The sequence below is a fragment of the Solanum tuberosum genome, unplaced genomic scaffold (genome assembly GCF_000226075.1).
Source record: "Solanum tuberosum cultivar DM 1-3 516 R44 unplaced genomic scaffold, SolTub_3.0 scf00101, whole genome shotgun sequence".
Lineage (NCBI taxonomy): Eukaryota > Viridiplantae > Streptophyta > Magnoliopsida > Solanales > Solanaceae > Solanum > Solanum tuberosum.
Window position 1 is genome coordinate 263,177 of NW_006239029.1, and position 27,177 is coordinate 290,353.

General features: G+C 33.4%; 1 protein-coding gene and 1 long non-coding RNA gene across 6 annotated transcripts; one reads left to right on the forward strand and one right to left on the reverse strand.

Annotated features, from left to right (window-relative positions):
• The first annotated feature begins 16,927 nt into the window (after window positions 1–16,927).
• Window positions 16,928–26,673, forward strand: LOC102595772 (inner membrane protein PPF-1, chloroplastic). 5 transcript variants are annotated; one of them, XM_006348944.2, is made up of 12 exons: window positions 16,928–17,392; window positions 18,392–18,502; window positions 18,751–18,825; window positions 19,233–19,293; window positions 20,917–20,990; window positions 21,079–21,183; window positions 21,394–21,501; window positions 21,600–21,703; window positions 22,185–22,334; window positions 22,407–22,533; window positions 23,681–23,792; window positions 26,153–26,673. In XM_006348944.2, exons 1-11 carry the CDS (start codon window positions 17,069–17,071, stop codon window positions 23,786–23,788), a joined length of 1,347 nt encoding a protein of 448 aa, XP_006349006.1. In that variant the 5' UTR covers window positions 16,928–17,068; the 3' UTR covers window positions 23,789–23,792; window positions 26,153–26,673. The 5 variants fall into 5 exon arrangements, with proteins under 5 accessions (XP_006349006.1, XP_006349008.1, XP_006349007.1 ...); XM_006348946.2 differs by lacking the exon at window positions 26,153–26,673 and adding an exon at window positions 24,593–25,068; XM_006348945.2 differs by lacking the exon at window positions 26,153–26,673 and adding an exon at window positions 24,605–25,068.
• Window positions 24,680–26,146, reverse strand: LOC102595542 (uncharacterized). The gene is made up of 3 exons (XR_367405.2): window positions 26,014–26,146; window positions 25,769–25,929; window positions 24,680–24,903 (listed from the first exon to the last, which is right to left on the reverse strand). It is a non-coding gene; the product is annotated as an uncharacterized lncRNA (long non-coding RNA).
• Window positions 26,674–27,177: the final 504 nt, after the last annotated feature.

Consider the following 27,177-nt stretch of genomic DNA (forward strand, 5'->3'; position numbering starts at 1 on the left):
TTCATATATATATTTATTTCATTATTTTTGGGTGCTTTCAATATTTTGATCTCTTTTTGGGATTATTTTATGTAGTGTTGGGCATTTGAGGTTGTTCCTTTCCTCCAAAAGAAATATAAGGTGTTTTCGAAACAAGAGTCTTCACTGAGGATTTTTCGATGGCTTTTGGCAACTAATAACGAATCAGTTAACATTAATGAGTTTTTTGATCCCCCTCAGGACTCAGTAAGCATTATTCTTTAAACATTTTTAGTTAAAGTGAAATTGTTGTTGCTTTGTTGTTTTGTTGTAGCCTTTTCAACAAGTGTTTTATTATTTAATTAGTTGCTGTCAATTGTCGAAGTTATTACAACAATTGCTGGAACAATTAGAACAACTGGTATATAATAATATTTAAATGCAGCAGTTGTTTTATCACATTTTAATTATTATTATTTCTACTTGTAGATTGTGCATCCATGGATAATTCCTACATCTAGTGAAATGGAAATGGAATTTTTCACTACGTTTGTGCCTAAGAAATTAACCAAGGATGATAAGATTGAAAAGCTTGAGATGGATTTGAATGGTGTTGTGGCTATAAAAGAGATATCATAATTGATGAGCATAATCTTGATGTAGGAGGTGGAGGAGCATCTTCTCCAATTGTTGAGAGAGTTTTTAGTGGTGTTGGTGATGGAGGAGGAATTTACTCCAAAGATTGATAGATGTACTGATGGTGTTGATTTCGAAAGAGGAGGAGACTTCGGTGATATTAGTGGTGGTTTTGGAGTAGGAACATCTTCTCCGATCGATGAGAATGTTCCTTGTCTTCAAGAAACTCCATCCACTAAGGAGACGATAGATTTATTGAATGTCAGAGTAAAGTCTTTAAAGAAAACTATCGTCACCATGAATGCTAAGATTGAGTCTTTAGAGAAAACTATCGTCACCATGAAGTCTAAGAGAGGTATTTGGCCATCATCAAAGATCTCCCATCCATACACTCCCGACTATGTTAAAAGAACAAAGAGACAAATTTCGGTGGCATTGTCAAGTGCTAGAAAAAAGAAAAAGGGAAAAGTGAATGAGACCATTATCGAAAAAGAATTGATGTCCAGAGATAGTAAAGGTAAAATTATATTCTAATCATCTTTCTAAGATTTGTCTTGTGTTATATATATTTCATTGTTACATGTGAAATTCATTTTTTTAATTTTACAGATGAAGGGGCTGATTCGAATTCAAAAAAGAGTTGAAAGAGTGATGAAGGATGGGCTGCTTGTGAAAATGCATTTTTACCACTATTTTGCTACACTTTTAATTCACTTTTGTTATACATTAGTGAATGTGGTATTTTAAATTTGATGAATTGATATTTTAATCGTGATGAATTGAAGGGGCTGCTTGTGGATATGCCTTTTTACCACTATTTTGCTACACTTTTAATTCACTTTTGTTGTACATTAGTGAATATGGTATTTTGAAATTGATGAATTGAAGGGGCTGCTTGTGGATATGCCTTTTTACCACTATTTTGCTACACTTTTAATTCACTTTTGTTGTACATTAGTGAATATGGTATTTTGAAATTGATGAATTGAAGGGGCTGCTTGTGGATATGCCTTTTTACCACTATTTTGCTACACTTTTAATTCACTTTTGTTGTACATTAGTGAATATGGTATTTTGAAATTGATGAATTGAAGGGGCTGCTTGTGGATATGCCTTTTTACCACTATTTTGCTACACTTTTAATTCACTTTTGTTGTACATTAGTGAATATGGTATTTTGAAATTGATGAATTGAAGGGGCTGCTTGTGGATATGCCTTTTTACCACTATTTTGCTACACTTTTAATTCACTTTTGTTGTACATTAGTGAATATGGTATTTTGAAATTGATGAATTGAAGGGGCTGCTTGTGGATATGCCTTTTTACCACTATTTTGCTACACTTTTAATTCACTTTTGTTGTACATTAGTGAATATGGTATTTTGAAATTGATGAATTGAAGGGGCTGCTTGTGGATATGCCTTTTTACCACTATTTTGCTACACTTTTAATTCACTTTTGTTGTACATTAGTGAATATGGTATTTTGAAATTGATGAATTGAAGGGGCTGCTTGTGGATATGCCTTTTTACCACTATTTTGCTACACTTTTAATTCACTTTTGTTGTACATTAGTGAATATGGTATTTTGAAATTGATGAATTGAAGGGGCTGCTTGTGGATATGCCTTTTTACCACTATTTTGCTACACTTTTAATTCACTTTTGTTGTACATTAGTGAATATGGTATTTTGAAATTGATGAATTGAAGGGGCTGCTTGTGGATATGCCTTTTTACCACTATTTTGCTACACTTTTAATTCACTTTTGTTGTACATTAGTGAATATGGTATTTTGAAATTGATGAATTGAAGGGGCTGCTTGTGGATATGCCTTTTTACCACTATTTTGCTACACTTTTAATTCACTTTTGTTGTACATTAGTGAATATGGTATTTTGAAATTGATGAATTGAAGGGGCTGCTTGTGGATATGCCTTTTTACCACTATTTTGCTACACTTTTAATTCACTTTTGTTGTACATTAGTGAATATGGTATTTTGAAATTGATGAATTGAAGGGGCTGCTTGTGGATATGCCTTTTTACCACTATTTTGCTACACTTTTAATTCACTTTTGTTGTACATTAGTGAATATGGTATTTTGAAATTGATGAATTGAAGGGGCTGCTTGTGGATATGCCTTTTTACCACTATTTTGCTACACTTTTAATTCACTTTTGTTGTACATTAGTGAATATGGTATTTTGAAATTGATGAATTGAAGGGGCTGCTTGTGGATATGCCTTTTTACCACTATTTTGCTACACTTTTAATTCACTTTTGTTGTACATTAGTGAATATGGTATTTTGAAATTGATGAATTGAAGGGGCTGCTTGTGGATATGCCTTTTTACCACTATTTTGCTACACTTTTAATTCACTTTTGTTGTACATTAGTGAATATGGTATTTTGAAATTGATGAATTGAAGGGGCTGCTTGTGGATATGCCTTTTTACCACTATTTTGCTACACTTTTAATTCACTTTTGTTGTACATTAGTGAATATGGTATTTTGAAATTGATGAATTGAAGGGGCTGCTTGTGGATATGCCTTTTTACCACTATTTTGCTACACTTTTAATTCACTTTTGTTGTACATTAGTGAATATGGTATTTTGAAATTGATGAATTGAAGGGGCTGCTTGTGGATATGCCTTTTTACCACTATTTTGCTACACTTTTAATTCACTTTTGTTGTACATTAGTGAATATGGTATTTTGAAATTGATGAATTGAAGGGGCTGCTTGTGGATATGCCTTTTTACCACTATTTTGCTACACTTTTAATTCACTTTTGTTGTACATTAGTGAATATGGTATTTTGAAATTGATGAATTGAAGGGGCTGCTTGTGGATATGCCTTTTTACCACTATTTTGCTACACTTTTAATTCACTTTTGTTGTACATTAGTGAATATGGTATTTTGAAATTGATGAATTGAAGGGGCTGCTTGTGGATATGCCTTTTTACCACTATTTTGCTACACTTTTAATTCACTTTTGTTGTACATTAGTGAATATGGTATTTTGAAATTGATGAATTGAAGGGGCTGCTTGTGGATATGCCTTTTTACCACTATTTTGCTACACTTTTAATTCACTTTTGTTGTACATTAGTGAATATGGTATTTTGAAATTGATGAATTGAAGGGGCTGCTTGTGGATATGCCTTTTTACCACTATTTTGCTACACTTTTAATTCACTTTTGTTGTACATTAGTGAATATGGTATTTTGAAATTGATGAATTGAAGGGGCTGCTTGTGGATATGCCTTTTTACCACTATTTTGCTACACTTTTAATTCACTTTTGTTGTACATTAGTGAATATGGTATTTTGAAATTGATGAATTGAAGGGGCTGCTTGTGGATATGCCTTTTTACCACTATTTTGCTACACTTTTAATTCACTTTTGTTGTACATTAGTGAATATGGTATTTTGAAATTGATGAATTGAAGGGGCTGCTTGTGGATATGCCTTTTTACCACTATTTTGCTACACTTTTAATTCACTTTTGTTGTACATTAGTGAATATGGTATTTTGAAATTGATGAATTGAAGGGGCTGCTTGTGGATATGCCTTTTTACCACTATTTTGCTACACTTTTAATTCACTTTTGTTGTACATTAGTGAATATGGTATTTTGAAATTGATGAATTGAAGGGGCTGCTTGTGGATATGCCTTTTTACCACTATTTTGCTACACTTTTAATTCACTTTTGTTGTACATTAGTGAATATGGTATTTTGAAATTGATGAATTGAAGGGGCTGCTTGTGGATATGCCTTTTTACCACTATTTTGCTACACTTTTAATTCACTTTTGTTGTACATTAGTGAATATGGTATTTTGAAATTGATGAATTGAAGGGGCTGCTTGTGGATATGCCTTTTTACCACTATTTTGCTACACTTTTAATTCACTTTTGTTGTACATTAGTGAATATGGTATTTTGAAATTGATGAATTGAAGGGGCTGCTTGTGGATATGCCTTTTTACCACTATTTTGCTACACTTTTAATTCACTTTTGTTGTACATTAGTGAATATGGTATTTTGAAATTGATGAATTGAAGGGGCTGCTTGTGGATATGCCTTTTTACCACTATTTTGCTACACTTTTAATTCACTTTTGTTGTACATTAGTGAATATGGTATTTTGAAATTGATGAATTGAAGGGGCTGCTTGTGGATATGCCTTTTTACCACTATTTTGCTACACTTTTAATTCACTTTTGTTGTACATTAGTGAATATGGTATTTTGAAATTGATGAATTGAAGGGGCTGCTTGTGGATATGCCTTTTTACCACTATTTTGCTACACTTTTAATTCACTTTTGTTGTACATTAGTGAATATGGTATTTTGAAATTGATGAATTGAAGGGGCTGCTTGTGGATATGCCTTTTTACCACTATTTTGCTACACTTTTAATTCACTTTTGTTGTACATTAGTGAATATGGTATTTTGAAATTGATGAATTGAAGGGGCTGCTTGTGGATATGCCTTTTTACCACTATTTTGCTACACTTTTAATTCACTTTTGTTGTACATTAGTGAATATGGTATTTTGAAATTGATGAATTGAAGGGGCTGCTTGTGGATATGCCTTTTTACCACTATTTTGCTACACTTTTAATTCACTTTTGTTGTACATTAGTGAATATGGTATTTTGAAATTGATGAATTGAAGGGGCTGCTTGTGGATATGCCTTTTTACCACTATTTTGCTACACTTTTAATTCACTTTTGTTGTACATTAGTGAATATGGTATTTTGAAATTGATGAATTGAAGGGGCTGCTTGTGGATATGCCTTTTTACCACTATTTTGCTACACTTTTAATTCACTTTTGTTGTACATTAGTGAATATGGTATTTTGAAATTGATGAATTGAAGGGGCTGCTTGTGGATATGCCTTTTTACCACTATTTTGCTACACTTTTAATTCACTTTTGTTGTACATTAGTGAATATGGTATTTTGAAATTGATGAATTGAAGGGGCTGCTTGTGGATATGCCTTTTTACCACTATTTTGCTACACTTTTAATTCACTTTTGTTGTACATTAGTGAATATGGTATTTTGAAATTGATGAATTGAAGGGGCTGCTTGTGGATATGCCTTTTTACCACTATTTTGCTACACTTTTAATTCACTTTTGTTGTACATTAGTGAATATGGTATTTTGAAATTGATGAATTGAAGGGGCTGCTTGTGGATATGCCTTTTTACCACTATTTTGCTACACTTTTAATTCACTTTTGTTGTACATTAGTGAATATGGTATTTTGAAATTGATGAATTGAAGGGGCTGCTTGTGGATATGCCTTTTTACCACTATTTTGCTACACTTTTAATTCACTTTTGTTGTACATTAGTGAATATGGTATTTTGAAATTGATGAATTGAAGGGGCTGCTTGTGGATATGCCTTTTTACCACTATTTTGCTACACTTTTAATTCACTTTTGTTGTACATTAGTGAATATGGTATTTTGAAATTGATGAATTGAAGGGGCTGCTTGTGGATATGCCTTTTTACCACTATTTTGCTACACTTTTAATTCACTTTTGTTGTACATTAGTGAATATGGTATTTTGAAATTGATGAATTGAAGGGGCTGCTTGTGGATATGCCTTTTTACCACTATTTTGCTACACTTTTAATTCACTTTTGTTGTACATTAGTGAATATGGTATTTTGAAATTGATGAATTGAAGGGGCTGCTTGTGGATATGCCTTTTTACCACTATTTTGCTACACTTTTAATTCACTTTTGTTGTACATTAGTGAATATGGTATTTTGAAATTGATGAATTGAAGGGGCTGCTTGTGGATATGCCTTTTTACCACTATTTTGCTACACTTTTAATTCACTTTTGTTGTACATTAGTGAATATGGTATTTTGAAATTGATGAATTGAAGGGGCTGCTTGTGGATATGCCTTTTTACCACTATTTTGCTACACTTTTAATTCACTTTTGTTGTACATTAGTGAATATGGTATTTTGAAATTGATGAATTGAAGGGGCTGCTTGTGGATATGCCTTTTTACCACTATTTTGCTACACTTTTAATTCACTTTTGTTGTACATTAGTGAATATGGTATTTTGAAATTGATGAATTGAAGGGGCTGCTTGTGGATATGCCTTTTTACCACTATTTTGCTACACTTTTAATTCACTTTTGTTGTACATTAGTGAATATGGTATTTTGAAATTGATGAATTGAAGGGGCTGCTTGTGGATATGCCTTTTTACCACTATTTTGCTACACTTTTAATTCACTTTTGTTGTACATTAGTGAATATGGTATTTTGAAATTGATGAATTGAAGGGGCTGCTTGTGGATATGCCTTTTTACCACTATTTTGCTACACTTTTAATTCACTTTTGTTGTACATTAGTGAATATGGTATTTTGAAATTGATGAATTGAAGGGGCTGCTTGTGGATATGCCTTTTTACCACTATTTTGCTACACTTTTAATTCACTTTTGTTGTACATTAGTGAATATGGTATTTTGAAATTGATGAATTGAAGGGGCTGCTTGTGGATATGCCTTTTTACCACTATTTTGCTACACTTTTAATTCACTTTTGTTGTACATTAGTGAATATGGTATTTTGAAATTGATGAATTGAAGGGGCTGCTTGTGGATATGCCTTTTTACCACTATTTTGCTACACTTTTAATTCACTTTTGTTGTACATTAGTGAATATGGTATTTTGAAATTGATGAATTGAAGGGGCTGCTTGTGGATATGCCTTTTTACCACTATTTTGCTACACTTTTAATTCACTTTTGTTGTACATTAGTGAATATGGTATTTTGAAATTGATGAATTGAAGGGGCTGCTTGTGGATATGCCTTTTTACCACTATTTTGCTACACTTTTAATTCACTTTTGTTGTACATTAGTGAATATGGTATTTTGAAATTGATGAATTGAAGGGGCTGCTTGTGGATATGCCTTTTTACCACTATTTTGCTACACTTTTAATTCACTTTTGTTGTACATTAGTGAATATGGTATTTTGAAATTGATGAATTGAAGGGGCTGCTTGTGGATATGCCTTTTTACCACTATTTTGCTACACTTTTAATTCACTTTTGTTGTACATTAGTGAATATGGTATTTTGAAATTGATGAATTGAAGGGGCTGCTTGTGGATATGCCTTTTTACCACTATTTTGCTACACTTTTAATTCACTTTTGTTGTACATTAGTGAATATGGTATTTTGAAATTGATGAATTGAAGGGGCTGCTTGTGGATATGCCTTTTTACCACTATTTTGCTACACTTTTAATTCACTTTTGTTGTACATTAGTGAATATGGTATTTTGAAATTGATGAATTGAAGGGGCTGCTTGTGGATATGCCTTTTTACCACTATTTTGCTACACTTTTAATTCACTTTTGTTGTACATTAGTGAATATGGTATTTTGAAATTGATGAATTGAAGGGGCTGCTTGTGGATATGCCTTTTTACCACTATTTTGCTACACTTTTAATTCACTTTTGTTGTACATTAGTGAATATGGTATTTTGAAATTGATGAATTGAAGGGGCTGCTTGTGGATATGCCTTTTTACCACTATTTTGCTACACTTTTAATTCACTTTTGTTGTACATTAGTGAATATGGTATTTTGAAATTGATGAATTGAAGGGGCTGCTTGTGGATATGCCTTTTTACCACTATTTTGCTACACTTTTAATTCACTTTTGTTGTACATTAGTGAATATGGTATTTTGAAATTGATGAATTGAAGGGGCTGCTTGTGGATATGCCTTTTTACCACTATTTTGCTACACTTTTAATTCACTTTTGTTGTACATTAGTGAATATGGTATTTTGAAATTGATGAATTGAAGGGGCTGCTTGTGGATATGCCTTTTTACCACTATTTTGCTACACTTTTAATTCACTTTTGTTGTACATTAGTGAATATGGTATTTTGAAATTGATGAATTGAAGGGGCTGCTTGTGGATATGCCTTTTTACCACTATTTTGCTACACTTTTAATTCACTTTTGTTGTACATTAGTGAATATGGTATTTTGAAATTGATGAATTGAAGGGGCTGCTTGTGGATATGCCTTTTTACCACTATTTTGCTACACTTTTAATTCACTTTTGTTGTACATTAGTGAATATGGTATTTTGAAATTGATGAATTGAAGGGGCTGCTTGTGGATATGCCTTTTTACCACTATTTTGCTACACTTTTAATTCACTTTTGTTGTACATTAGTGAATATGGTATTTTGAAATTGATGAATTGAAGGGGCTGCTTGTGGATATGCCTTTTTACCACTATTTTGCTACACTTTTAATTCACTTTTGTTGTACATTAGTGAATATGGTATTTTGAAATTGATGAATTGAAGGGGCTGCTTGTGGATATGCCTTTTTACCACTATTTTGCTACACTTTTAATTCACTTTTGTTGTACATTAGTGAATATGGTATTTTGAAATTGATGAATTGAAGGGGCTGCTTGTGGATATGCCTTTTTACCACTATTTTGCTACACTTTTAATTCACTTTTGTTGTACATTAGTGAATATGGTATTTTGAAATTGATGAATTGAAGGGGCTGCTTGTGGATATGCCTTTTTACCACTATTTTGCTACACTTTTAATTCACTTTTGTTGTACATTAGTGAATATGGTATTTTGAAATTGATGAATTGAAGGGGCTGCTTGTGGATATGCCTTTTTACCACTATTTTGCTACACTTTTAATTCACTTTTGTTGTACATTAGTGAATATGGTATTTTGAAATTGATGAATTGAAGGGGCTGCTTGTGGATATGCCTTTTTACCACTATTTTGCTACACTTTTAATTCACTTTTGTTGTACATTAGTGAATATGGTATTTTGAAATTGATGAATTGAAGGGGCTGCTTGTGGATATGCCTTTTTACCACTATTTTGCTACACTTTTAATTCACTTTTGTTGTACATTAGTGAATATGGTATTTTGAAATTGATGAATTGAAGGGGCTGCTTGTGGATATGCCTTTTTACCACTATTTTGCTACACTTTTAATTCACTTTTGTTGTACATTAGTGAATATGGTATTTTGAAATTGATGAATTGAAGGGGCTGCTTGTGGATATGCCTTTTTACCACTATTTTGCTACACTTTTAATTCACTTTTGTTGTACATTAGTGAATATGGTATTTTGAAATTGATGAATTGAAGGGGCTGCTTGTGGATATGCCTTTTTACCACTATTTTGCTACACTTTTAATTCACTTTTGTTGTACATTAGTGAATATGGTATTTTGAAATTGATGAATTGAAGGGGCTGCTTGTGGATATGCCTTTTTACCACTATTTTGCTACACTTTTAATTCACTTTTGTTGTACATTAGTGAATATGGTATTTTGAAATTGATGAATTGAAGGGGCTGCTTGTGGATATGCCTTTTTACCACTATTTTGCTACACTTTTAATTCACTTTTGTTGTACATTAGTGAATATGGTATTTTGAAATTGATGAATTGAAGGGGCTGCTTGTGGATATGCCTTTTTACCACTATTTTGCTACACTTTTAATTCACTTTTGTTGTACATTAGTGAATATGGTATTTTGAAATTGATGAATTGAAGGGGCTGCTTGTGGATATGCCTTTTTACCACTATTTTGCTACACTTTTAATTCACTTTTGTTGTACATTAGTGAATATGGTATTTTGAAATTGATGAATTGAAGGGGCTGCTTGTGGATATGCCTTTTTACCACTATTTTGCTACACTTTTAATTCACTTTTGTTGTACATTAGTGAATATGGTATTTTGAAATTGATGAATTGAAGGGGCTGCTTGTGGATATGCCTTTTTACCACTATTTTGCTACACTTTTAATTCACTTTTGTTGTACATTAGTGAATATGGTATTTTGAAATTGATGAATTGAAGGGGCTGCTTGTGGATATGCCTTTTTACCACTATTTTGCTACACTTTTAATTCACTTTTGTTGTACATTAGTGAATATGGTATTTTGAAATTGATGAATTGAAGGGGCTGCTTGTGGATATGCCTTTTTACCACTATTTTGCTACACTTTTAATTCACTTTTGTTGTACATTAGTGAATATGGTATTTTGAAATTGATGAATTGAAGGGGCTGCTTGTGGATATGCCTTTTTACCACTATTTTGCTACACTTTTAATTCATTTTTGTTGTACATTAATGAATATGGTATTTTGAAATTGATGAATTGAATAGGCTGCTTGTGGACATGCATTTTTACCACTATTTTGCTACACTTTTAATTCACTTTTGTTGTACATTAGTGAATGTGGTATTTTGAAATTGATGAATTGAATAGGCTGCTTGTGGACATGCATTTTTACCACTATTTTGCTACACTTTTAATTCACTTTTGTTGTACATTAGTGAATATGGTATTTTGAAATTGATGAATTGAAGGGACTGCTTGTGGATATGCATTTTTTTTCACTATTTTGCTACATTTTTAATTCACTTTTGTTGTACATTAGTGAATGTGGTATTTTAAATTGATGTAATTGTATATTTTAATCGAAAAAAAGAATTGTGATGTTAGTGAACTAGTTGAAGGTGAGGATTTGACTCATCCAATTGTTGAAATTCTCTACAACAATTAAATAAATTGTATTTTTTTACAGCAATCAAGCAAATTGTTGTACTTTTCATAGCAATTGCTACAATTCTCTACAACAATTAAACGAGTTGTTGTATTGTTTTACAACAATTGCTTAAATTTCTACAACAAGCACGAAAATTATTGTACTTTTCATAGCAATTGCTGAACTTTTCTACAGCAAGTAAGAAAATTGTTGTACTTTATATAACAATTGCTAAAATTGTCTTTAACAAGTAAGCAAATTAATTGGTTAATTGATTGTTTATTGGTTGTAACACTCATATTTAATGATAAATAGAGCAGTGTTGATTTAATTTAAAAATAAAATTTATATTAGATAGTGATCTTGTATAATGAGATAGTTATTTGAGATACCAGTCGATCAATTAAGTAATTTCACATGTAATCAACTTAAATTGAATAAATTGTATTGTTAATTAGTTATATTAATCATATTCCATGATAAATAGGATAGTTTTGACTAATTTTAAAAGAAAATCTAGAATAGCTAGTAATTTTATTTGAATATGCTACAACAAATAAGTAAATTGTTGTACTTTTCATAGCAATTGCTACAATTCTCTACATCAATTAAACGAGTTGTTGTATTGTTTTACATCAACTGTTTAAATTTCTACAACAAGCATGAAAATTATTGTACTTTTCATAGCAGTTGCTAAACTTTTCTACGGAAAAGTAAGAAAGTTGTTGTACTTTATATAACAATTACTAAAATTCTCTACAACAAGTAATAAAGTAATAATAAGAATAACAATAAAATCAAATATGCTCTCACAATCAAAATAACAACAATTAGTACCAAAATAGATAAGATCAAATGTGTTCACAAATAATAACAACAAAAACAACAATTAGTACCAAAAAAGATAAGATCAAATATGTTCACAAAAAACAAGAAGAACAAATGTATTTTTATGCAACATTTCGCTCGGAGCATGTAGTTCTCTTGTGACCAATTCTTTTGTATAAAGAACATTTATTTTTCTTCGTTGAAAATGATTCCCCGATTTCTTTGTCTTTTTGAGGACCTTCTTCCAACCTTGCCTGGCCCAACAAATGGAGAAGATATTTTTCTCTCTAAAATCTCAATAGGAACTTCCCAAGTTTCTTTAGATGGCACCGGTTTAATTTCCTCCACATATGCAATAAGGCATACCTCTACATTGTAATACGAAGAGGAGTACTCATAAATGCGTCTCCTATATTCATCACCATATTGGCATCGAAGCGCTGCCATAGCATGTGGACAAGGTACTTTATCAATGTCAAAGACTTTACAAGTACAAGATTTGGCTAGCAAATCAACTGTTGCAACTTCATCTTGACCGGTGACAATATACTTGTAGTTGGCAGTTTGATGGACCAATAGCTTGTTCCCCAGATTAATATTTTTGCAATGTCTTTTTCTATCGAAGGGACGAAGATGGTTGGTGCATTAATGAATTTCATACGTCTCTCATGAAATTTTTCTGCAAATCGCTTTTTATTGCATCAAACAGAGCAGTAATGGGATATTCTCTTTCATCAAGAAACATTGAGTTAATCGACTCAGCAATATTTGTCGTCATAATATTGTACCTGTAACATATAAGTGTCCAATAATATATTATAAATATGTGTTTATAATTGTTGTATAGTTTTTATAACAATTGTTGCATGTTTCTCAGCAGGTGCTGAAATAAGTGCAGTAGTTACTATATAAAATTGCAGCAGTAGCTATAAAAAACTGCAGTAGTTATACCAACTATCACTAATAACTATAATAAATTTTACCTATTTCCGGGAAAGAATGCCCTGCTCCATCGGTGAAATCCAACGCGTTCAAGATGTGTGGCAGCCTGTGGAACCAAATCTCTTATCCGATTAAAATGATCACTGAACACATCAATATTATATGCTTTTGCCGCCTTATAAAAATGGTAGACAACACTAGCATTGTGAAAATTATTTCGAATATTTTCTCCTAAGTGCCTCATGCAACAACCATAATGAGCTGAAGGAAATACAATTGAAACCATTTTTCTAATACTTTGATGTCTATCAGAGATTATGCACAATTCAGGAGTATCAAGTACAAAACTTCTCAATTACTCTAAAAAGTATCGGTAGGAAGCATCACATTCAGAGTCTACTACGCAAAATGCCACCGAAAAAATATGATTCTCCGCATCTTGTGCAACAACAGACAACAACACACCACCATATTTACTTCTCAAAAATGTCCCATCAACATCTATGACTATTCTCATTTGTGCGAAACCAAGAATCCAAGCTCCATATGCCACAAAAAAAGTACTTGAACCTGCTATTTTCATCAATCTTCAACGCCGTTTTACTTCCCGGATTAGATGTCCTAAGCATATGACTATACGCATCAATCACTCCATATACATGTTCATGTGTCCCTGTTACCAAAGACTTTGCAATCTCGCTACCCATCCAAACTTTCCAATAACTAACCTTGCATCCCAATTCAATACGGATAGAGTTTTTCAAATCTTTTGTAGATGGACCTCTACCTTCGGGATATCTATCTTTGAAGTATGCCCCCAATGACTTTTGTTGTGGCGTATGGATTATGACTCGTAAGATGTTCCGAGCCACATGTATGCATCTTTTCATACTTTTTAATATAAAATCTATCAGAATTTTCAACTTTCACCGCTCTTAGCTACCACTTGCACTTAAGATGCTCACATTTGACACAATACACTGAACACGAATTAATTACCTTTTTCAATCTAAAATCTTTTTTGACACAGGCAATTTTCAATGTAATATTTAATTCTTGTTTATTCTTAAACGACATATCTTTGTAAAAACCTGTTCCATCATCTTGAGCATGACTGCATTAAGTTATTAATTATCAGCTAAAGCAAAAATTAATTAAGTGTACAAAGAGGATGAACTTTTAGAAATAAGTAAATTTATGAGTTCATAGTACTTGCCTATCAGCAACTTCACCAATAATGGGCAATCTATTTCGAACTTCAGGAGAAAGAATATGTTGACCTTCACGCTCTTCATTCGGAATATTCATATTCATCCTACCACATTCATCATTCAACACTTGTTGGTCATCACATAAATTATGATTCTCCACCAATCTTTCAACTATGTAGATCCTTAAAACACCTCTAGGTTCATCTTCCAAATAAGTACTTAAACTAAGTTGATCATTTATCTTAAAAGGAGTTGTCTTCTGCTTTTCACCACAACTATGCAGGTAAGTGATCACAATATCTTCCAACTCACAATTTAATTTACAACAAGTAATGATTTTATTCGCAAAATCATCATATGCAATATCTCGATGTACAATCATCGCAATTGTCGTGGTCAATTCTTTACTCTTCCAACGCCAAATATAACGATTGTTGGACTCGACCCATTCACCATTACAATCAACTGGTACTACTATTCTATCTCCCATTAATGATGTTGAAGATACCTGAAAATATTGTAACTTAGAACTAAAAAATTGATCATAAAAAAAATTATATTAAAATATCACAATTGTTATAAGTTATTCAGCAATTGCTGAAATAGATATAGCAGTTGCGGCAATTTATTCAACAACAACATTCAACAATTGTTGTAAATTACTGAAATAGTCATATCAGTTGCTGAAAATTATGATACATCAGTGGCAAGAACAATAATACAAAAATCAAATTTTTAAATGAATAATACACACAAACAATACTATTAACTTGTTAAAATGATTAAAAATCATCAGTTAAGAAGTAATTTCTAAAGCTTAGACCTTTTCAAATCACATGTTAAATTAAAATTTGAGATTTTCCCTTCTCAAATTCTTCAAATAAGAAATCTACAATAACCTGCAACACCAATAAGAAGAAGAAGAAGAAGAAGAAGAAGAAGAAGAAGAAGAAGAAGAAGAAGAAGAAGAAGAAGAAGAAGAAGAAGAGGAAGAAGCGCTAGTGATAAAGATTAGAAGCAAAAAAAAATGTGAAAAGAGTGGGACGTTGGGAGAGAACCAAAAAAAACTGATTTGGGGGTTTTCCTATTTTAGAAATCAGGGTTTTACTTAAATTTGGGTGAAAGTGTAAAAATAAAAACTTGAGGACCTATTTAATTATTTTTAAAATTTGATTAAAAATTTGTCACCTACACTTAATAATTAAAACTAGAGTCACTCTTTATACATTTCAACACTTTTTTGTCACGTATAATTCATTCTCCCAAGTTATGACCCCTAACCAAATGAGCTACACTCCTCTTTGGTATAAGGAGTGTCACTTTATTGTATTAGTCTTTATTTATATTTTGTATTTCAGTTATTTATACTTATTTAATAAAAATTTCCAATGAAGTCATATCACGTGACACACCTGCGCCTAGGGGTGTCAAAAGAATATGAAAATCGACCAAATCGATCGAACCCAACCGAACAAATTTATTTTATTTTTTTAATAAAACTATGGATTTTTATTTAAGTGTATAACCGTCTCGAACAATTGGGATGGTATTTTTAATTTATGAAAAAACCGAAATTTTTTCGAACTGAACCGAATAACCTTACATGTATGTAAATATATTTTATATATTAACAATATGTTAAATTCAATATATAAATATATTTTATAATAATTTTAAAATATAAATATAACATAGGTCCTACACCTCTAGTGACTAGACATGGGTCTTCGCTCTTTAATTAACCTTTACTTAATTAGGTTTAAAATTAAAGATACTGTAATAGATAATCTATCAAACAATACAACAAAACATATGCAAACACTCCTATTAAATGTTTAAAATCAACAATACGGTAACAAAGTTTTACATTCTTATCTTCTTGATGAAGAATTATTGTGCTTCTTCAAAAACATATTTGCAAAAGAAATATTTTAATAGTAGTATATTTTGAGGTGATATTTTAAAAGTAAAAAATAAATAAAAATTAACCGAACCGTATCGATACAGAAGAGAAACCGATATGATTGGGATGGTTTTAAAAAAAATATCTAATTTTAGTTATATATTATAAAATAACCGAAAAATTGAGATGGTAGAATTTTTAAAAAATAACTGACCGAACCATACCATTGACACCCTTACCTGCGCATAAGGTAAATCCGCCCCTCGACGCAATAACCATGTTCCAATACTGTTTGATTGAAGCACACACTCCAATTACGAGGCAATATAACACAATCATAGCGCAACACAGAGAGCTTGAGTCTTTATCAACTAGAATAGTGCTTCAAAATTGCACTATAAAGGCTACCCACAATTTGAATAAATCGGACAACGTCACAACATATTTAGGTTGGCTGTGGGGTATATTTTCTAGGACTGTGATAATGGAAAGTTACATCGGTAACTTTGATAGATCCTAGAGTATGGGTTGAGTGGATTGAATCGGCAAATAAATTCATTGTTAGCCGCTGACCATATTATCTGGAGTATAAGAATAGAAGATCGGGTGCTACCACGAAGGGATGTGCGACATAGGCATCCGTCACTAGTTGAAATATAATTATTACTATAGATATTTTTTTTATAATAAATAATATAAGATAAATAGATTTTCAATTTATTTATTTTTTTTAGAAAAATTAGTAGTCGTGGACTAACCACAACGAAATACCAAGCAAAATAACGGAATTTTAATTCCCAAATAAGGAAAAAATGGATATGGATATTTTTTCTCTTCTAATAGCTGCCACTCATCCAATCCACAAATTTCCCTCTCTTCCATGAGAAGCTGAATTGAACTCTTCCCATTTTTCTCCGTTCATCTCCGCCGGAGCAATTTTTCCCATGGCGAAAACTTTGATTTCATCTCCGTCGTCGTTCATCGGAACTCCTTTGCCGTCGCTCTCTCGCCATGTATTTCACCGGCGAAGGCTTATCTCTACTAGAGTGAAATTCAGCTTCCATGACCTTCCCCCGATTCAGTCGCTTCACTCTAATTTCGATTTTGAAGCTGTTGTAAGCCGAGCGGAGGGACTTCTCTACACGCTAGCTGATGCTGCCGTCGCGGCTGATCCTGGTGTTGCTTCCGATGTTACTGCCGCCGGTACTGCTCAGAAAAGTGGTGGTTGGTTTGCTTTCATTTCTGACGCCATGGAAGTTGTGTTGAAGGTTAAATTTTGTTACACATACTTTTGAACTAATTATGATCATTGTTACGGCCTTTTAGATTTTATATAAGTTGGGCATATTCATAATAATGATTTCACTTGCTTCCTTGTGTATTTATTTCATGTTTATATAGTTTTTTAAGTTTAAGATTAGGAATGAAGATATTTGGAGAAGGTAGGGAAGGTGAACAACTTGAGGGAAGCCGTAGACGTCCTAGTGAGAAGGTGTGAGAGGTTGGCAATAGCGGGCATTAGGAGAGATAGAGGCAGGCCGAAGAAGTATTGGGATCTAGTATTGTTTGACATCATGTTTCCTACTAGTGTTTGACATCATGTTTCCTACTATTTCCTACTAAAATTTTGTCTAACTACTAAACAATAACTATTTAACTTAAGTAAAATTTTATGAATTACTTTATCCGGATAGTTGTTGTTTGTGTTTACAGTTATTACTCTTGACTTATACAGGTATTCTATTTTTCTCTTCATTTGCGCCTTTATTCATTAAAGTCCACACTTTATTTATGCTTTGCGGTTAAAGTTCTAACAAACCTGAGGGTATGTTTCTTTTAAATTTATTTTTGCTTTTCACCTTTGGTAACACTTGAAGTAAACTAAACCTTTCTTTTTTGGATTTTTTTCTACCTATTGAAAGACTTCTCTATTAACTTTTGTCATCTTTCATGTTAATACAAGTCGACAACCAGATTTCCCCCCTTATCATACCATCCACTCTCCTCCTCCCCTTCTGTCTTTCCTCCTAAATAAAGAAAAAGGAAATTAGTGGATGCTGAATAAACCTTATCAAGATTATCATAGGACAACAAGTTGGTTGTCTTCAATAGATCACATGGCGAAGTACAAGTACTGAAGCTTATTTTGTTTCAGTTCTAGATGCATTATCTTTTGGTTTTAGTTTTAAAAAGACCATCTTTTTGCAATACTGGTACTATTATGCCTCATGTACTCTATATTCACTCATTCACTTTGCTCTTTTCAGGTAATGAAGGATGGACTGCAAGCTGTGCATGTGCCTTATTCCTATGGATTCGCAATCATATTGCTTACTCTCCTGGTTAAAGCTGCCACTTTCCCTTTGACAAAGCAACAGGTGAGCCTGTGATGCAGTTGCTGCTAGTCCTGGATGTTTTAGAGTTGGTCTGGTATTTCAGGTCTTGCCACTTAGTTACGTCTCTCTAGTATTATTAATAGTGCAGTGGGATGAGAACTTAAATTAATAGAACTGATTGTTTTGTCAAACTCAAGTCAACAGGAGTCCCCTGTTCCTTTATTCCTCATTAATCGTTAAATCACTGCAATGGAGTTATTGCTGATGTTTGACATTATGTCATTTGAAAGGTTGAATCAACTTTAGCAATGCAAAATCTCCAACCAAAGATCAAAGCTATTCAACAAAGATATGCTGGAAATCAGGTGCGCTCAAATTCATGTTGATTGATACTTTCTGTTTCATCTAAACTTCTTTTCAGAACTATATGACCTTCCAAATTTGACTTATGTATGTGTATTCTTTGGTACTTAGTGCTGTAAAAAAGAGTGAAGTATTAGCAAATTGATATTGTAACTGTTACAACTCGGTTGTTAGATTTCAGATTAATATGGGTACTTCAGAGTTTTATTATTTTGTGTGGCTATAGTATTACTTCTCTTATCAAAAGAGAAAAGGGCATTGCTTATGGTGATAAAAAAACTTGTTCAATAAAAGGAAAGGTGTTTCTAATGTTGTGAAGCTATACTTACAGAATTATGATTATTGTTGTGTCCTTTCCATGAGGTGTTTAGAAAACAAACTTACATCTTTGATCTTATATTTCATTCAGGAGAGAATCCAACTTGAGACTTCACGTTTATATAAGCAGGCAGGGGTCAATCCTCTTGCTGGTAATTTTTCATTCTTGCAGTCAGCGGTCTCTTCTCTAGTTATGCTTCCATTTGCTATTTCTGTTTGATCTTCTTAGTTGGTTTAAAGCATTGGGCATATCTGTTGTAAGAAACTTGCCATGGGTTTCTTTCCTAGCTAGTAGTGAATCACAAATTGTATCTCCTGGAGTTGTAAGAGCCATTTAATTAGTTAAAGAATTAGGTATCTGTTGATTCATAGTTTGTCCCTCTGTGGTCTAGGTTTTGCATTTTTAGTCTTATTTTAGTACATCTTAGAGCTGGTTGCCTAGTGATATTCTTCCTTCCAGAATTTGTTTGATCTGGATTTCAGTTTTATTCCTTTTCAATCTCTGGTGTCTGTGGCATATGAAGTTGTCATTAAGTTAGTTCCTCATTCGTAGCTCTCAATTCATCAACTCCCTTTTTCCTTATTTTTTGGGGGGTAAGTCTGATATTTTATTCTGTCGAAGCAGCACAATATGGAACTGAGGAACTCTAGTACAAAAACTCAGTTGCCATTTATGAATGTATGGAACTGAGGAACTCCAGTAATGCGTCTTCATCTAAACATCTACTCCCTCCTTCTCAATTTATGTGACACCCTTTCCTTTTTAGTTTTTCCCAAAAGAATGTCACATTTCTATAATTAGAAACAGCTTAACTTTAAAACTCCCTTTGTACTCTTAATGAAAATGATTTATAGCCACATAAATGTCTTAAGGTTTGCCTTAGACCACAAATTTCAAAAGTCTTCCTTTCTTTCTTAAACTTTGTGCCAATGTCAAACACTACCACATAAGTGCAACTTTTGACTTAGTTTACACAATGGTTGGAAAACCATAGATGATCATGAACACCAAACTAGTTCCTCAATGCCAGAGAACACTGATCTATGAACTTAAATTTGCTTTTTAATGTATTTCATCTCCTGTTTTAATTCAAATGATAAACAATAGCTTTAAGTTAGTCAACCTCTTCTTTCTTATGTATCCTAGCGATAGTCCTTCGAGGCTATGCGTTGTAAAAGAAGAAAGGGTTTGGCTTGTAAGAAGCAAGGGCTCCCAACTACTTAGCAACATGCGGTATGTTTTCAGGTGCAGTATCCGATGAGCTGTCTGGCCAATAGCTGCATTGAAGTGGTTATAAATGGCATAAAAAAATTCAACTTTATGCCCAAAGGTTTAAGTATTATGCGAACACCACTATTCTAAAACACATGATGATTTGAAATATACACTCAATTACTATGCCTTTTTAGTTGTGACAGAGAGTTAGTAGAGCTAAGGTATGCTGTTAAATATGCATTGACTTGAAGCTTAACTGCATCATTAATGGGCAGGTTGTCTCTTCAATAAACCTCCACAAGGTTAATGAGCCCACTGCAATATAAAAACTACAAATTGTTTGACATGTGCTAATTGTAGCATATCAACTAACTGCAATTTTCAATGCCAGTTATTAAGAGACCGTGCCATAAAAAATAATGAGTGCTGTGAGCTTCTGTATGGTTTGGATTTATATTTTGTTCCATCTTAAGTTTGGCTTCCATGTAATGAATGTAGCAAGTCCTTGCATTTCCATTGTGGTTTATCTTTTTCTTTTGTTGTGGTTACACTATAACAGGATGTTTCCCAACTTTGGCTACTATACCTGTTTGGATTGGTCTTTATCAAGCTCTCTCCAATGTGGCAAATGAGGTACTGAAGAAGTTAGTATTATTGTATGTTCTTACTTATTGATTCAAACAAATAATGAGTTTATTTACCTTTTTTCATTCTGAAAAAGGGATTGCTGACTGAAGGTTTCTTTTGGATCCCTTCTTTGGGAGGCCCGACTACTATAGCTGCTCGACAGAGTGGATCTGGAGTTTCTTGGCTATTCCCATTTGTGGTCAGTGTCATATCCTAATTACACCTTTATACCATGTCTGAAACTTTATTTTGAGTAATCTTCCTAATCACAAAGAGGATGGAGCAATTCCCGCTTTCATCTCACCGAATTGTCTTTCCTATAAATTCTTGGGCCCAGAAGATAAATCCGCTTGTAATACTAAGTACAGTTTAGTATGATTGCGGGCATGAAATCTGTTGACATTTTCAGGATGGGCATCCGCCTTTGGGTTGGCATGATACGGTGGCTTACCTCATTTTGCCTGTCCTGCTAATTGTTTCACAATATGTTTCAATGGAGATAATGAAACCTCCCCAAGTATGATTCTGAATTTATTGTCCAGCTTATTTCCTTCTGATCTCAATTTATGGGTGCTTCTGTCATGTTATATTGAAATCCTTGATATCTTTTCTTAGACAGATGATCCGTCTCAAAAGAACACACTTCTGGTTTTCAAGTTCCTTCCGCTCATGATTGGCTATTTCTCTTTATCTGTTCCATCAGGGTTAACAATTTACTGGTGAGCTCTTACTTAAAGTAATAATGTAATATTGCCTCTGATACAGAATTACAGTATTGGTCTTAAACAAATATGTTCCTATGAACATCCTGATGTGAATTATCATTTTTATTAATGAAAACTATATTACTCTGCAGTTTAGTAAATTGCAATTTGCTATTCACTTGTTTCCAGTGACCTCATCACTGAATGAGATGAGAGGATAAAGAAATTTTGTTGCTGCCTTTATACACATAGATATCCTTATACTGTCTTAGCGCTTTCAAACTTTCCGTTCAAAAGACATGTCAAAATAGTTGCTCCATATCTCTTATATTTGTTTTTCTTTTAAGTTCTCTCTCATCATTGAGGCAACAAATGACAAATTATCATGCTTCTGCCTTTTATCTCTTTATCTCAAAAGTAGATTTTTGTTCTGGATATTATAATCAATGAAGCAAGATGATTTTCTTAACATGTGCCTTTTATGTTGAATTTCAAGGTTCACAAATAATGTGCTGACCACAGCACAGCAGGTATGGTTGCGCAAGTTAGGTGGTGCAAAGCCTGCTGTGAGTGGAGATGCCGGTGGTATCATCAGTGCTGGACGTGCAAAGAGAACTACCTCTCAACCTGAACAATCTGGAGAGAGGTGTGTATAATACTTCAAAGTTAATCAACTTTACAATGCCTACCTAGCTAACAAGAAAGTTTATGGAAACAGATTCAGGCAGCTAAAAGAAGATGAAAAGATGAAAAAGTCAACCAAGGCACTCCCTACAGATAAGGTTGAACTTTCTGCTTCTATATCTGATTCCGAGGACGAACAAGATGATGACACCAAGCCCAAGGTAAATGTCAAATTGTTGTTTTGCATATGATCTCTGCTGACAAGTTCACCCGAGACATGTTTGCATGATTAAATTTAGTTGCTAGTCAGTCGAATATGAAATGGCATGTCAATAACAATAAAAGACGTGGATGGCTTCCATCCTAATAAGGCACGTCGATTTATTGCATTACACAAGTTCTCTGTCTGAAAGTACTATTCTTCCTTTTTTTAACTTAAAATGCAAGTCCAAGCCTAAGAAGAGAACATTTGTGAGAGAGTGAAAAGAAATACTACCCAACAAAGAGGAACAAAAGAAAAGAGACAGATTCACTTTGTGAGAGTTGGAAAGGGTCATAGTTTTTATTTCTTGTCACTCCGTAGGTTGGTCTTCCATTTTCTTAGGGTGCTTGAGTACATTTCTGAACTAGTAAACGACATATATTGGCAAAAATATCGCTACAGAACCCTTACGCTAACACTATTAGACAAAAGTTGCATGTGATGATAACGTAGATGTAATTTTGTAGTTGCTGTCTGAAAATAGATATTTCTCCAGTTGATTGGAGTTTGTTTTTGATTAGGAGTGTCTTGACTTCTCTAATCATTAAACCAGTGGTTGTGCTTTTTGGTAAATTGAAGTGCATGAAGACACATATGCTCGATATTTGTGGTCTAATAGTGTATTACATTTATAGATCCCAATTTTCTGTGTCTCCTTATATATTTCTGTCTATTTTCCGTAATTCGTTTGCTTGAGGAGAGGCAGTTGAGGAAAGAATAAATTGAAAAATCTCTGTCTCTAGTGTTCTGAATAATTTCTTTTCTCTGTAGCTTAAGCAAGGATTAATCAAAAATTCAATTTTAAATCTATAATCTTGAGCAAAAATGCATAGTGATTGGTTATGCGATCAAGCAGAAAGTTTGAAGGGCTTCACTCAGAGACTAGAGATATATTCATACGTAATTCTAAGCTCGTGGATACCTAAATAGCTCTGGAACATTTCAAAATCTTAATTGATTCAGTTTGATGAGGAGGGAAAGAATAATTTCTTAGTACCTCCAAGATGAGTTGTTTTATTTGGTGCTGCGTGGCAGACTTTTAAATTTTCAATTGGAAGGCACTGTTCTGAATGTGAGCTTATATACTTGATAAATATTGGTTGCAGGATGAAGAAGTTCTGGAAGAGGCTTATGCTTCTAGCAGTAGTAAAGAAGTTCCAAATTACTCAGGGCCAAGGAAGAGTAAGAGATCAAAAAGGAAGCGTGCTGTATAAAGTGGTAAATCAATTCTTAGCTGTCAGTTTAACTTGTATATTCAAATATGTATTTTAGTTAGTGTATAGTGGCCATTTTCATGTCGGTCATCTATTTAATGGCTATCTGCCAAATGACGAGAACTTGATAAGCATGCAAAGGTGAATTCACGAGCTTTCAAGTTTAAGCACCAGCTTAGCAAGCAAAAGCTAAATTTATCATATTGCTTTCATGTGTAACTTGTGGGCTTTCTTGTACCAATCCTCCTGCAAACAGTAACCATGACTTAAGCTAACAATAAGTTTGTTTAATGAGAGGGTTTGATCAGAACCATTTAATTTTAAGCTGTGGGCCAAAGCTTTCCTCTATTTTACTCATTAGTTGCCTACTTTCCTCTGCATCAATGATGCCTACCGTGGAAGTGGTTTTCTTTCCTTAGAAGATTAGTTTGCTTTTTGTAGTATCCTGGTTAGAGTTCATCTTCACAAATGAACTTCGGTCTGGTCCCCTGGGAGTTTGTCTCAGGGTAAGAATGCAGCAAATGATGTATGGGCTAGGTGCGCATCACGGCTTCGAATCCGGCTGCCGACTAAAGTCTAGTATTTTAAGTGGAGAAGAGTAGGGAGAGCATTATTGATAGAGTTTCGAACCACGTACCACCGACCCTCATGGATTTATCGGATATAAAAAAAAGGAGCTTTGGTTTGGCGACCAGCTTATGCAAAATGTTTTCATTTTGTTAATACCTTGAAAATGCCATGTAGAATTAATACTTTTTCAGTGTTTATAGAGAACTAAATATTGATATTTATGAATTTTGATAGTATTGTTTGCAGTGAGCACATTAGAAGTGGAGCAACAAGGACTTTAGACTAGACAACATTACTCTTCCGACAATTCAGTTGGTGAAGGTTAATAAATTTCCAATCTCAAAGATATCCCAGTGTTTGTACAAGCAAAATAACCTAAATCTTAGATCTTCTAACTATTAGATATATGTCTAACCTCCAACTCTCAGCAAATATCATGATTTCATACGGCTAGCTTGTTCTTTTGCTCATAGCCTTGATGGCAGGCGACAATTTCTAGTTGGCTTTGGCCCAGTAGTGGTATATGGATCCTTCTTGTATATTCCCTGCTTCACAACAGTTTGATAAGAGACTGCATGCATAAACTAAAGCAAAAGAGAGACTACACACTTTAGTTGGCAATTTAACTTGTATATATGACACATGTATCTTAGTCTGTGTCTAGTTCCCCTTTTTTATGCCGGTCATATATTTGAGGACTATTAGCTAAATGAAGAAGCCTGCTGAGTTGGCAAATTGGTTAAGATTTACTCAGGCTCTTTTAAGTTTTATGGCGAGCTTAGCTAGGAAAAGCTAAATTTTTCCATATTCTTTAATGTGTAGCATGTGGGCTTTGTTGTTCCAATTATTGTACGAATATTAACCACGACTTGAGTGGGCAATAGTGTGTTCTGATGAGAGGATGCATCAAAGTTTGCAGTAAGGTGGTGGCAGCATAGAATTTTAAGCATCTGGCCCAAGGTTTTCTTTATTTTGCTTCATTAGTCATTACAATAATCCTAATCCCTATCTCTCAATTCCTGATGCTAGCATGCAAATCGTTCTCTTGTGACCTACAATATTAAGCTTGGTTTCCTAGGAGCTCAGTCTTAAGTTGGCCTTCAGTAAATGAGTTTTGGTTTCACTTTTAGATTTTACTCAAAATTGTCTTGATCTTGTTGAGATTGGAGAATGGTCTGTGGAATTTTTACTTTTTTAAGAACTAGATATTGATAGTCGTAAATTGACAACATTGCTTGCAGTAAATCATATTAGGTGTGAAGTCTAAGGACTATAGATTAGATAAAGACCAGTTTTCTATACTGCTTAGTAAATGAAGGAAATGTAATTCCAATCTGATGAAAGGATATCCCACTGTTTTTACAAATAGCCTAAATATGAAATCGTCTAACTAATACATATATGTCTAACCTCCAATTCGATAATTGTGGTCTCATATGACTAGCTCATTCTTCTGTTCATGGCCTGATGGTGGACGATGATTTCCAGTTGGATTTGGCCCTTGATGGTGGACGATGATTTCCATTTGGATTCGGTCCAGATGGTGGTTTATGAATCTTTTCATACTTCCCCTGCTCCACAATAGTTTGATTAGAAACTCCATGCATAAACTAGTTCAGAATAGAGACTCCATACTTGTAAGTTGTAAGACTTACCAAATTAGCAAGAATGTGTCCTCTTGTTGATCTCAATGTGTAGAACACTGAGTTTTTATTGGACTTAACTGCGATAGAGAAGCTAGTTAAGACCCATTGATATACTTGCCTACTAAAATCACATAACTGTTTTGTATAGGAAATCCCGGAGTTCAAGAAACTAGAAAAAACACGACTTGCTTCAGCTACCACATCAAGAAAAAAAGAAGAAAATAGTGCATCACATTCATTTATTAGTGTTTCATTAGCAGTGAAGAGTCGTAAACTTGCCTGCTTTTATAGCTTGAGCCATGGGAATGAAGTTATACTCATGTCGACATTCTGCACATATTGTCGATATGAGAAGAAGGTAGAGAAGGAGTTCTGTTCTCTTCATCTTTAGCATTTGAATGTTGAAGATGGATGGGTGCAGCAGAAGGTGAAGTTATAAGTGGGGAAATGATTTCCAATATAGGGGGAGATTATAGGTAGCATATAATTGGTAATCATTACTAATCTTGAAAACATGGATTGTTAGATAAAGTTGCTGGGGTATCCTATGCCCATTTTTATGTAACAAGTGATAAGTTGAGGAATTGCTGGCTCTCTTCTCATTGTGAATTGACTTCTTGCTCAGTCATCATTGTGTCCATGATGAATTACAAGCCATCGCATTATTCACCTCTTGAGTGCTCTAACCATGCTGTTGCCTTTGTCTGCCTCCCCCCCACATCAAGTGCTCCATTTAGTTTCTTTTTTTGTGCGGTATGAGTGTCAACAAGTAATATTAGATCAATTCTAGAAAATGTGTACATAAAATATCGAGTTTTGTAGAGAAATAATTTCACGTGCACCATAATTTTCAAAGTAAATCCGCTTATGTATACTTCCCCTCCATTCCATCACCCAAACTCAGCTCGAGGGTTGCTTAAAATGCATTTGAGACTTCTAGGTCGTTTTGTAGGGGTAGAGTAGCACTAAATAAGGTGGATTAGTAATGTTTGGATTAGTTATGCTGGCAATATTTCTTATCAACGGTTTGGTTTGTTGTATTAGATGAATAGGGTGTATTATGAATTACTAAATGACTAGGGTGTGTTAGAATAAGAATAGTACTACTGAATACAGTGTATTGGAAAATGTATAGTATTGGTATTGTTAATGTCATTATTTACTTCTAAATAA

Coding starts and splice junctions, on each gene's coding strand:
- LOC102595772 (XM_006348944.2), top strand. CDS start 17,069: ATGGCGAAAACTTTGATTTCATCTCCGTCGTCGTTCATCGGAACTCCT. Junction 19,294..20,916: donor AGGGGTCAATCCTCTTGCTG/GTAATTTTTCAT, acceptor ACACTATAACAG/GATGTTTCCCAACTTTGGCT. Junction 21,704..22,184: donor TCAGGGTTAACAATTTACTG/GTGAGCTCTTAC, acceptor TTGAATTTCAAG/GTTCACAAATAATGTGCTGA.